At 35.6% G+C, this 13,884-nt stretch overlaps 1 protein-coding gene across 1 annotated transcript in view; it reads right to left on the bottom strand.

The window, feature by feature from the left end:
* Positions 1-13,884, bottom strand: part of PTPRM (protein tyrosine phosphatase receptor type M) — a 1,055,867-nt gene that overhangs the window by 586,704 nt on the left and 455,279 nt on the right. The window contains exons 6-7 of the mRNA XM_044666801.1: positions 7,329-7,503; positions 748-1,041 (exon numbers count right to left, since the gene is read on the bottom strand). Of these exons, the coding sequence (XP_044522736.1) occupies positions 748-1,041; positions 7,329-7,503 (469 nt within the window). The remainder of the gene's footprint in view (positions 1-747; positions 1,042-7,328; positions 7,504-13,884) is intronic.

Here is a 13,884-nt window from a genome sequence, read left to right as displayed (position 1 = left end):
TCAAAGGAAATTCCTCAGATTTCTAATGGAAATGTCACAGAGACATTTTATGTCAGATATATTATGTCTCTTATTCCTATAGCAAAGTATTATCTTCATAACAACATTCCTATAATAAGCTTGTTTCTGTGTGTAGATTTTTGGTGGTTTTAATTTTAATATAAATGTATGTACATTTTTCTATTTTTCATCTATTTTGAATTTTCAAATGGATAAAACCTACTGGAGTATAGTCGGATATATTTTTACATTTGAAGAAATAAGATCTCACATGCTCCACAAATCACTTCTGCCTTATTTGACAAATGGGTTCAATGCCAATGGCAAGTGGTTCCTCCATGAAATATTCATCAATAATGATGAACATTAAAAGATTACCCATTTCTTCACATCCTGTTGGGACTTTGGGGGGGCAGATAAGAACTTTAACTGTAAATGTCAAACTAAAAGAACAAGAAGAAAAATTTGGCCTCCTGTTCTTTCTGAGGATAGTGACCAAAAAAGGTGATAGTTTTTTCTTTGAAACTGAGACAGCTCTGCTCTATGAAAACTATCCTCTTATATGATAACCACTACATACAGGACACTGAGACTCTTTAAATCAATCACTATCCTCAAAAGGTAACTTGGGAACTAAGCTACAGTTCTAACCAGTAATGAGAAGGACACATCATATCAGATACCTGGTCCACAAAGCATAAAGAAAGGAAGTCAAAGGAAATTCTTGCTGTAATTTTAGTAACTCACCAGCACACTTAGTCCTTGTTCTTAGAGCTGGTCCAGGGGATCCAGTTCCTCCTTCCCCTGGTCTGGTAAGCAAAACACTAATCTCATATTCAGTGTCAGGATCCAGATGCCCAATTTTATAACTTGTTGAATCTACTGGCTGCCTGTCATTCCAGCTTCCACTTGCTGTGCAGTATTCCACCTCTCGACCGATAATGGGTCCATCCCCATTGATGGAGTTGGCATTTAGTTGTATCCACAAGTAAGTTGCTCCCACAGAGGCAAGCTGGGGTGGAGCAATGGGAACAGGTGGTTCTGAAAGATTTAACCACAAAGGCATTATTCAGTGAAAAATAAATCTTCATTTTCAAAAAAAGATGCTTAAGATTGAAGACATTTAAAAATAATAGATTGACATGATTTTAGAAATGAACTTATAAACCTCTACTCAAATTAACTTTAAAAAGTTTTTAATCACTGTTGAAATATGAGGACTTCACACATCTTTAAACTTTCAGTTTTGTACAAAAACTTCCAATTCGTATACCCACCAATCTATTTATGAAGCTTAAGCCATTCTGTTCAGACCCTCATCTAGGAATCAAAACTCAGGCTGCCTTTCTCACAAAAGTTAAGTGGTAAATGCAGTTTGAAATTAATCTTAATTGGAGGTAGTATTTTATTTTTGCAAGTCTACTTCCCCACAAGTCATCATCATTTGAAAACACCTTTGAGAACATCAAGAAAATGTTTGATCTCTTCCTGGTTTCATAGCACTTCCTCATATTTCTTTTGCCACAATAACACTACATTAGTACATGGTGGAAACCAGTTAATTATCTCTAACAAGTTCCCATGATGTTTCCTGTACTTTAAGCTGTAAGACTGGAGAATCTGAATCTGCATAGAAAACCTCACCACTTTTGCTAAGGGAAAAATTGGTAAGGAGGTTGATGAACAACCATTAACCCTATCACTACATTTTTGTAGAACTTAAGAATTACGTTGCATTTTTGCAGAAATTAACTTATCTAGTCAACCTGACAACTGGAAGAACACAAAGCTTTTCTAAAGGAAGGCATTAATGACAAAATGGGGCAATTAGGCGATGGAGTGGATAGGAACTGAGCCTGAAGTCAGGAAGATCTGAATTCAAATCTGCTCCTAGATACTTACAAGTTGGGTCAACCTGGTCAAGTCAGTCACATGACCCTGTTGCCTCAGTTTCCTTATCTATAAAATAAGCTAGAGAAGGAAATGGAAAACCACTTCAGTATCTCCACCAAGGAAACCCCAAATGGGCTCACAATGAGTTGGACACAACTAAACAACAACAACATTCTTCACACTATGTGAATATCTTCTGTGTGAGTTCAAAAGCCTTTCCCCCCCATAAATAATTATCTGGAAAGGAAAAGGTAATTTCCCCAGCATATCAATCACCTACTACCTGAATGACTGAAAAACCCACTGGGAAATCCCTCCTCACTAACTGTTACCTATGGAATTAACAATTTATCCTGAAAATAAAATAGGATAGGCAATAGCTATAAGAAGTAATGTCCCATATTTCTACTTATAACTTATCATTGTTTCTAAAATTAGAAAAAAAACCCATACAATCAGATGATGATTCAAGCAGGCCTCCTTAAGCAGTTTAGACTAGTGATGGGCAAACTACAGCCCTCAGACCAGATGCAGGCCCCCTGAAATGTTCTATCCAGCCACATGATATTATTCTGATGAATACAATGAGTAGGATACAATACAATGAAAGTTTGAAAGAGTTGCCTTAGAAACAGACTGGTAGATGAGCATTTCCTTTCCTTTGGCCCCCTCTTTAAAAAGTTTGCCCATCGCTGGTTTAGGCTATTGTTCTATTTCAGCTTGACTGCATCTACCTTTTCCTCTCTAATATTCCACCTCCCTCAAATCCTCAGAGATCATGCAGAAAAGTAAGGAATGGTATATTCTACCACATTAAGGAAAGAGTAAAACATATTTTCTCTTGTTTTGTTTTATTGGGGCTGGGGAGGCAGGAGATACATCAGAGTGACATTTTTAATGTCGAGGGAAAACCTCATTAGGCATCAAAGTCAAAATATGGCACTATAAATGCTGGTCTCACCTTCGGAAGATTAGGAATTTATTGTAAGATTGTCAAAATCATGATTTCCACAGTTTATAAACTAAAGCTTTGTGCAGAAACTGTTCATATCTTTAAACAGTTTTGACTTAACTCAAAAATGATTTAGCATCAATTTAAATCATTAGACTGTTTCTTGAACCAAGACATGAAATGGAACTTTTATAGGGCATTCTAAGGCATTTATGTAGCCATGCTGAAAGAACAGTTAATTACTTTCAAGTTGCAAAGGCTAGCAAGGCCTATTGAAATACCATTCAGAATGCATCTCTTGCATGAGGTCACAAGGGTTAGTGATTACACGGATTCCCTTTATAACTTACAAGTATCTAAAATAGACTTGACTTTATTGCTTTATTGTCCCAGAAGGACTATTCCCTTTTCATCTCCCATTGAGGTAAGGTCCAAATAGGTTACATCAGATGTGAGATCTGAATGGAAGATTAAATATATTGCAGTTGAATATCCAAAGGGAGCTGAGATCAGATGTTAGAATCAGCAAACAAATAAATAAAAAAAATAAAGTCAACATTTACATTGTGAACTAATTCTGCCCAAATCCTGAATAAAAAAAACAAATCTCAAATCACTAAGATAAAATTATAAACAGTAAGGGAACGAATTCCTCAATCAAAATGCAAATGGAGATTCAAATGAATTAATTCTTTCTTCAAGAAAAAGAGACTATTGTTATAAAAACATATTTTTCCATCCAGTGTGTTATACACACACGAAGAAAGTACACGACTAAGGTTTTTTAAATCTTTTTTCCAATCCAAATACATAGCACCCAATGCAAACTAACACATTTCTGCAAATTATAAATTCTTAGGCAGTTACCTTGGGCACTCCGAAATTAAGTGACTTACCCAGTTCACACAGACAGTATATGTCAGAAGTGGGACTTGACTCCATATCTGGGCAGATCTACATCTTCTTTGCTACTCTACCTCTCATAGAGGCATTATGAAAATTGAATTAAGGGTTTGATTTTAAGGATATAAAGATAGTATGTGGTCTGATGGAATAGACTATAGACTAAAGAATTGCGAGACTATGAATCTGTTCTCTGTCCTAGTCAACAAATGGTTAAGAACCCTTATGACTCAGTCTTAATTTTCTCATTTGCAAAATGCCAAGGAGCTAGGGGAAGGAAATTGCATAATATTTAAGGTTCTCCCTAAACTAAGATTCCATAAAATGTTCAAATAATTTTTCATGTTACTAGAGTGCCCTGAAAAAAGTAATTGGCTCTCCCTGAAATGTTTAGCATTTCCAATAGAATCTAATTAATCTAGGAGACAGCATGCTCATGATGAGTATAAATCAGACATTTATTCTAACAAAAACAAATTGTCTTTGCTGCTGCATAGTTTCCTGACTTCATGGTTCATCAGATTGATGGTCTCCTTTTTCACATGGTGAGTCCCCAAAACACATGTACACTTTACTTATTCCTTGAAAGAGATATGATAGTTAGATGTACCCTCTTAAGTGATAGCAACTTCTATATAAAAAACAAAACTAAACAAAAAATATCAATCTTGTGCATTTAGGGAAAAGAAAATGAGGGTCTAACTGAACAACTCATATACTCAGTTTCATAAAACAAGGTAGTACTCAAGTCAAGAACACAAGTCACAGAAGTCTCACGTGATTTTCTATGTTATGCTATCCCATTATAGTATTATATGGCAGTTGTTATTAGTCCTTTGCTTTCAAAGAGAACCAATGACATCACAAGGTTGACGTCTTGACTTGTGTATGATTTGGATTTAAGGGAAGCAGAGCTGCACAAAGTCATCAGCTTGACTTTCTCTTCCTGAGTCATCCAAGTCCAGTGGCAAGACAGAAATCAGGATGAATGGCGACTGGTGATGGCTTTGGCTTCTTCAATATCTGGCCAAGCTCTAAATGCTCTACAGCATCTACTTCAGCCACCTTTATGAATGCTGGAAGGAACTATCCTCATTTAACCATTGCATGGGGTAACATCTTCATATTTGGGGTAGATACCCTCCAACCTCCAATGGAATTGAGAGGCCTGTCAGTTACCCTCAAGCTGGTTTGGCCCATTTGCTGAGGCATTTTATCGAGTGTGGCCACTACATGTGCTATATCTTCTTCTACATATATGGTAAAGAGTAAATGACATGGTAGCAATAATGGTATACTTAGAGTTAAGAGAAAAGTTCAGATATTATAATATAATTAATGACTTGGTTATTTTATTAATAATTATGTTTATATAATTATTTTATATATTATAATTATTATAATAATTTTAATTAATATCTCAGCACCTGTAAGGCTAGTTGAACTTCAGACTTGTAGCATATTTTTTTTTCTTTTTGGTTCACAGTCAACATTTGAAATTATTGTACTTATTAAGTGCCATTATTAAATGGCCATAAACGTATTGAAGAAAGACATCTTTAGTGTAGCCTATAAGGTACTGTGTGAAACACTGGATGAAATACAAAGAAAAATGACATCTGAAAGCTTACAATCTATCACAATAATTTCAAATGCTTATTATAAACCAAATCGATTTTTCATCAATTGTTAGTCTAAACATTTATCATTTGGGTTTCAAAGTCCAAATGTAGGCATATGGGAAATTTATATTTTTATACTGGAATCCTGAAGTGCAACCAGCCTCACAGGTCTTGAAGCATTAACCAAATCATTTATTACATTATAATACCATTGCATATTACATTATTACATATTGAATATTAATTCATACATGCAAAGAGAAATAAGAGTTAGCAAAAACATGCAATTCCAGTAAACAAACTCGCTTAATGGATGAATTTTGGGAAACATGAGATATTAAAGATTCCAAGAATGCATAACAAATGAAAAAAATGAAGGACAAAACAGCTTAGAGTAGTGCTAGTCATTTAGGCTTTACCTTTTCTAACTTGCCTCAAATAGATTTGCATGACAACCAGGACCATAAAGGGAGTTGAAAAGAATTTTTTTACCCCAATTTCTCAGCCTCCTTAGTTTCTCTTGAAGTTTTGCTTGCTTGACTCTACCCATCATCAGCATACAGAAATCATTCTGCAGCCTCAGAAATGTGTAGAAATGTGCCCATTTATGTGATTGCACATTGTGTTCCCTACACTTGTGCCCCACCATGCATCTTTTCTGACCACAACTTTGTTGTATCTACATTCCTACTGGAAATGAGAGAGCCAAGATGGTAGCAGTACCTCTACATAGATGAGGAAAAACATTCTTGTAACTTATCTTACTATGCTATCTAATTAGGTGTCTTTTTCTTTGACCCAGTAATAAATCCTTTGGTTAACTAAGAACTGAAATTCATTGGTAGGCATTCATGAGCTACGTTTTGGAGCAAATGTACCTAATGGTACAAACCTGGGAGAGCGTTAAGGCAGGGTGTGTATATACATGATTGCATGTATATATGTCATAGATGCACACATGTGTGTAAGTATATATACAAACCATGTATACCTATATGAATATATGTGTGTATGCACATGCATGTGTTTCTATTGTCATCAATATATTTATTTTACTAGTCAAATAAAGGGTGTATTTGGTCAAAGTTAAACAAGGTAGTAAGATAAATGACTGGAGTGATTTCCCTCATCTGTATAAGAGTAGCACTCCTACTTAAGCCACCTTGTCATCATTGGAAATGTAGATACAGGCAAAGAATATGTGTAGGTGTGTATATACACATAAGAAAATAAGGTATCTCTGATTTCCTAGAAAGGAAAGCAAATGGGCACCCAAAAGCCATGTGAATCAGTGAGAGGGAATAACCCAAAGTTTACACTGACCCTTCTAGACCAGGGAAAGATTTAATAGCTGAAGGACATTAGAAACTTGTGAAATAACCTTTGGCTAGCTCAAGAAAAATAATCCCTTTCCTCTATTCATTTCCTTGCCTACTTGGTCAATAATGACTTAACTTTCTTGTCATGCAAAATATAGCCATACATGGTTACTGGAACATAATGAATTTTAACACCGTTTTATCAATATTGTTTGTGTGATGTGACTGGGCATTTTTATATGGACACTGCTTGGTTTTATTAACCACCATCCTGTCATAAACACTCCTGTCTGGTGAATATTTGCATTTTAAGTGGTTTTCTATCAGTAAATAATGTTCATTCCTTAAATAAATTTATAGGTTGTAATCACTGCATATGGACTTGGCAGGAGCATTTGCCAAGAGCACATTCATTCCCACTGCAAACAAGCAAGAAAACATAAATAAAATATAGCTTTCAAAAATATAACCCATGTGCAAAATATGTATTTAAAATGCAATTTGTCAACACAGGCTTTTACAGAGTTGCTTTTCAGAAGAAGCGGATAAGTTTGAGCTTTAAAAATGTAATGAACTAACAAAAATACAATATGTACTTACTTCAGAACGGTATTCTAGAAGATAAAAAAAATCACATACCTTTAACTACCAATTCTGCATAGTTTGATATTCCAACACCTCCTTCAGTACGTATCATACAACGATAGTTCCCAGCATCTTGTTTGGTTGTATTTACAACGCTGAATGAGGCTATAAATCTCCGTGGACTAGTCACTTTGATATCTTTCAGAGGTGCATCCCTTACATCAATGCCCTAAATAGGGATTGGAAGGTGGCAAGGAAAGGAGAGAAAAGAAAGAAAGTTATTTTTAAGGTGAAAAAGTATGACATTTAAAAGTAACCCTCATATTCAAACTTCAAAAATGCCCACTGGAATAGTACAGATGTTACTCCCATGCAGACTTCAGTTAAAGCATTCATTATCCATAGGCAACTGTTCAGCTAGAACATCTGCTAAGGGTTCTGAAATGCTGCCATCCTAAACACTTTAGAGCTTGAATGATACTGATTTAAGAGTGTGGGCATTTGTCTGCTGTTTTTTGTTCTTTCGGAATATTAATTCTGTTAAATTATTTCTACTTAAAAAAAAAAAAAGATGACAGGCAAATTTTGCTCCCTGCTCCTGCCCAGACTCCCACCTCTTTCTTTTGCACAAAGAACTTAAATTGCAAAACTCTTTTAGTTACTTAATGAACTAAGAACCAGCTTTTTCAATGCACTTTGGCTTTGTTCACCTAGTTAAACATATTCTGCTCTATTGGTGCCCTCATTTTGTATATGAATACGAGTCTGTACAAAATCTTGTAAACCCTCACAAGGATCAAATCACACAATGAATCATAACAGGGGGTTAACATATACAATGACCAGAACAACCAGTACAGGGGTCTGGACCAAGACTCAGGGTATAATGGGTCCAGGATCCAAAAAGAGGAAGGGGGATCATGGCTGATATACAGCAATAAGAAGATAGTAATATCAGTTGTTGTTAGTGCCTTTTTATATTTAATCTTACACTCTCCTTAAAATACACACACACACACACACACACACACACACACACACTGTACATGAAAACTCACATCTTTCTATACAAGCCTTTCTTAGTCATTGTTGATCAAAATACTTGTATTTGTTGTTGATTAAAGTTATAGAAAAGATAATTTTTTTAAAAAGAAATGATTATGGTTTGTACATAGTATATACCCACTAAATATATTTTAAAGGTCCATTATTAGCTAGTATTCTCTTAGACTTAAATAAGGAGTCTCCTCTGAAACTAGGTAGAGTTTAAGAAGCAGCATAGTATAACTTCATAAGCAGTACGTTCTGTGGGTGCTTAGTATGTGTGGCTATTGAACCATCTAAAATCCAAAGTCTGCTGTTTTCCCAACTTCCCCTATTTTTATTGATGATACCACAATCCTTCCAGGCACTTGAGCTCAACACTTTGATGTTATAATTTAACTCTCCATCTCCTTGCCTTCCACCCTGATGATTTGACTTTGGCACTGTCTCTTCTTGGCCTTCTCTTCTAAGGGTAAGATCTTCACCTTATTTCTCATCTGAACTAGAATGACTATCTCAACCGCCTCCATTCTTACCCAGAAAGTAACAGATTCAATTTGGACAAAATATATGGCAAGAGTACCTATTATACACTAAGTATCCTCTTCAAGTACCCAAATACCTTCTACCTTCCAGGATTTTTTTTCTTCAACTTAAGAAACCTGTATTGCTAATTAAGAAACCTAAAACCTAATAATGAAATAGATTTCAATTCTGTAATTAGGATGTTTAGTTGTTAGCAAAAATAAATTAACTTTAAAACGTTATTTGTAAGCATTAAAAGAGGCAAGTAATAGACATGTAAAACAGAATCTTCTACATAATTCATGATGCCAAAGGCAATGTTAATCTGGACATTAATGTCAAAATGGTAGTCTAATAAAATATTAGTGAATGATTTGTTTTATTTCAACATAATTGCAAATTGGTTTCCTTCTTATTCCTTTTTCTCCAACTATTCTTTAGTTTGTTATTTTAAATGTATTTTTAATCATTAAGTTTGTGAAATTTTGAGTTCCAAATTCCTTCCCTCCCTGCAACTGCTCCCCCATTGACTGACAAAGCAAGCAATATGAAATTAATTATACATGAGGGCACACAAAACATACTCATATTACCCATGTTGTAAAGAAACAAAAAAAAACAAATGAGAAAAAATTTTAAAGAGAAAAAATATGCTTCATTTTGCATTCAGATTTTCTTCAGTTCTCTCTCTGAAGTGTGGATAGCATCTTTCATCTTGGGTCCTCCTTTTTCTTTAAAAGGTACTTCGTGCCAAAATAATATTAGTTTTTTTTAAACCCTTACCCTTCATTTTGGAATCAGTACTATGTACTGGTTCCAAGGCAGAAGAGCAATAAGGGCTAGGCAATGAGGGTTAAATGACTTGCCCAGGGTCACACAGGTAGGAAGTGTCTGAAGCCAGATTGGAACCTGAGATCTTTTGTCTATAGGCCTGGCTCTCAATCCACTGAGCCACCCAGCTACCCCCAATAATATTAAATTTAAGAAAAAAATCAAGAGTATAGAATTTGATTGGCGAAAGAAATGGCAAACCATTCCAGGAGTTTTGGCAAGAAAAACCTAAAAGAAGTACATAGAGGAGAGTAAGGATATACTGAAGAGAGGCTTCAGGGAGGGAGAGAGATTTCAGGGAGGGACATAAATCAGTAGATATTGATAAAAATCCAGGCATGAGGTGATAAGTATCTATATATCAGGGTAGTGTCAATGTCCAAGGAAAGAAGGGGGTATATCTGGGAGATGAAAATGTAGGAATATAGTTAGGGATAGTCTGATTTTCAAGGGTTAGTTGAAAGAAGGGAATTTTGAGAGAAGCCCTGGGAAGGATTCTTTAGATTTGAAAGAAGGAAGTGAAGTTCAGTTATTTCCAGTTGTAGACCCACAATTCCTTTCTTACCCAGAATCCTTTCCCAGGTTTTCTCTCACAATTCCCTTCTTTCAACTAAACCTAGAAAACCAGACTATCCCTAACTATATTCTTACAAAATGAAGGTGAAAATGACAAGACTTGACAAGGATTTTAAATGGGAGGTTAGAGTGCAGAGTTGAGAATATCACTGAGACTGTGATCCTGGGTGACTGGGAAGATAATAACAAGATGATCAACAGTAATAAGGGAGTGAGTCAAAGGGAAAGGTTTAGAGGGTAAGATAATGAGGCCTGTTTCAGGCATGTTGAATTTAAAATGTCTAAAGGATGTGCAATTTGAAATGTCTAATAGGCAGTTGACTGAACTTGGAGGTTTGGAGAGAAGTTAGGGTTAGACAAACAGATCTGAGAGTCTTCAGCGTAGAGTTGATAATTGAACCCAAAGCTTGGCAAAAAAAACTGCCTTTCCTGATGACTGCTTGGGATTTTCTTTTATTTTTTTCCTTTGTCACACTATTTGTTAGAGATCACCTGGAGAAGGGCCAGAACAAAAGATCTACATGCTGGGAAGAATTAGAAGTTCTGTGGGAAATGACTTGCCCAAGTTGAAATACAAATGTCGTTCTCTCTATACAAGCACCTCAATGTTTTTCAAAGTTCACTGACTTTCCTAGAGAGCTAATAAGTATGTTCTTGAAATGATTTTGATTAAATGATCTTATAAAACTAAACTTGTTTCATACTAAATCTTTAGACAAAAGCTACTGTAGAAAGAGTGCTAATTGTTTTTAATGACTTCATGTCACACTTTTAACCTAAAAATTTATAAACAGTTACAAGCAAGTAACATTGCTTCAGAGTTGGTCAAAAATAATTTATTAAACACTTATCAAGCCAGGCACTGTCAGAAATATATTCCATAGCCATATTGCTGAAGTGCTTTAGTTGTTTTTTAATGGAGATGACATGAAGTAAAGACAAATTAGCAAAGCAAAATAGCTATCTTGGCTTATTTCAAATAAATGACCACATGTGTTCTTAACTCAAAATCTGAAAAGTTCAATGTCTTTCTTTATAAATTCTTAATTATAACTAAGTTTTGCTGTGAAAGACAAAGATGGCTATCTCAACTCCTTTCCTTCCATGAAGGGGGTAGGAATGGAATTCCCCTACTGCCTCTGTATCTCTGCCCAAAAGAGTCAAACTTAGAATGTGGTCTTCTTTTTTGACCACTAGCATCTTTTTTGGGCTCCAGGTATCTTTTTTTATTCAGAAGACTGGTGGGAAGGGATATTTCATACCCAAAGGGACTCATACAACAGGGTCTCCAAGTACCAAAAATAGGCTGATATATCCATAAGCAACAGTCTTCTTAATTAACTTAAAATTAACTTGAAATTTTCTCTGTGCTCTTTTGGAGAATTTATAAAGTTGTTAATAATTACACATTATACACTATAACTTCAACCCTGATGTGACTTTTGGCTACCAACCTGAAAAAGGCAATTCTATTGTTGTTATTCAGTCATTTCTCAATTGTATATGATTCTTTGTGAGCCCATTTGGAATTTTCTTGGATGAAAATACTGACTTGGCTTGGCATTTTCTTTCCCACTTTCTATTACACATGAGGAAACTGAGACAAAAAGAATTAAGTGATTTGTCTTGAGTCACATAGTTAATGAGTATCTGAGGCCAAATTTGAACTCAAGAAGAACAATTTTTCTTATTTCAGTCCTGGCACTGGATCCACTGTGCCACCTAGCTGGCCCTAGGGAAAACTTATAGCTATTTATATTTGAGAAGCTAAACTCCAAGAGCCATTTGTTTTGCCCACACTGATTGCAATTAAAGATATATACTTAGCATGAGAGTGAGTAATCTTTTTCATGTAGAAAAATCAATACTATCAAAAATATCATTGGATAGCAAAGAATGGCGCAAAGGGAAGAAGGAACTTTGAATTAAAATCTCAGTTAAAAAGGACCAAAAGAAAAGAAAAAATGAAAGAGAAAGAAGATACTTCCTCAGGCAACTAGAGTCATGCAGGGATATAGAGAATGTCTACTAACCATGAATTTATCAATCACCATGGTCCTCTGGTTGCTGCAGGTCCATTTATATATGGTGGATTAAGATGATGACTTCCATAGTCACCCCTGACACCAGGTAACTTCTACCATAGTTACTTGTCTGCCATTCTGCATATTTTTTCTCCCAAATATCCTCAAAGACTCATTCCAGTTCCCACAATGTTAAATTGTCTCCACAGTTGGGATTCCAAACTATATGAGAATTTCTTTGCGGAGGGGGCAGGGAGAGGGGGAATAGCACATAGTTCAGGGGATGGAGACAAAACTCCAAATCCCAGAATTCTCCTGTAGAATTTAAACAATTTCTTCTTTTAGGCTTTATCAACACACTCTGACCAGTAGAAGTAGGAAACACTTTGTTAAGCAAGGGATGACTCTCAGGGAATAGGTGGAACACAGTGGAAAAACAGATGCTATATTACAAAATATATTAATTTTTAAAAAAAATTACTATCTCACAGAACTTGCTGGGTTTTTAGTCTCTCTAGACTTCATGGCAAATCTCACAGTGAAGATGTAACCATTTCAGTTGCCTCCCTATCCCACTAAATAAGGAAGTCCAGGAAATCAAATCTCCTCAATTGTCCAAAACAAAACCTTCAGTAATGGTTGAAAGTACCCTTTTCCACCAGCAGGGAATCTAATTATCAACTAGTTGTCAATTGTATAGGCATTCCCCCTAGCTCATATCTCTGAATGATGACTGGAACAACAAGAACATCCACCTCTCTCTTATCCCAATGTCCACTCTGCCTTATATTATTAGGAAGCCACATCTCCTGCCACTCCCATCCATTGCAAATGTCTTCTAGATAAAGCTTATTTGCTTAATTTTCTCTGTTCCCTTTTGAACAATATTGTATTCTGTCTTCTGGGGTTTTAAATTCTAGTCATCCCAGAAAAAGCATCAGCCATTGGCTCTTAGAGCTGGGACTAATAGTGTTGGCAATCATTCTTATTTATCAAGCCATGGCTTAAAGAAAATAGTAGGAAATGGGTAGGCCAGGAGTGCCATGCTTTGACAACAGGACCTCCCTCCTTTTATCATGACAAGAGAGGTGTGACCAGAGGACTTCCCTGAACCATATATCCTGAGGGATCATCTCTTTGGCAAAAAAGTGGAGCATGAGGGATACTGTCACCCTTTCTTCTTCCTCCTAGAATCCTTGGTGCCAAATAAGCCCTAAAAAGTGTGTTGATAAAGCCTAAAAGAAGAAATTGTTTAAATTCTAAAGGAGAATTCTGGGATTTGGAGTTTTGTCTCCATCCCCTGGACTCCATCAAGGCAAGAGAGGCAAATATGAGAAGGATGAGAAAGTAGTCAAAGACAATGGACACAAGGGAGAAGATGCAAGAAGACAAAGCCTGAAGATCAACTAGCAAAGTAGGCAAGGAACAAAAGCTGAATTTGCCAAGAAGTTCCTATTTCGTTCTCTGAAACCAATTTGTTATAGCACATTACTACAGGAATTACTATCTATCTATCTATCTATCTATCTATCTATCTATCTATCTATCTATCTATCATCTATCTATCTATCTATCATCTATCTATCTATCTATCTATCTATCTATCTATC

The sequence above is a fragment of the Gracilinanus agilis genome, chromosome 1, assembly GCF_016433145.1.
Source record: "Gracilinanus agilis isolate LMUSP501 chromosome 1, AgileGrace, whole genome shotgun sequence".
Taxonomy (NCBI): domain Eukaryota; kingdom Metazoa; phylum Chordata; class Mammalia; order Didelphimorphia; family Didelphidae; genus Gracilinanus; species Gracilinanus agilis.
Note: the sequence above shows the minus strand (reverse complement) of the source record. Positions and strands in the feature narration are given on the sequence as shown.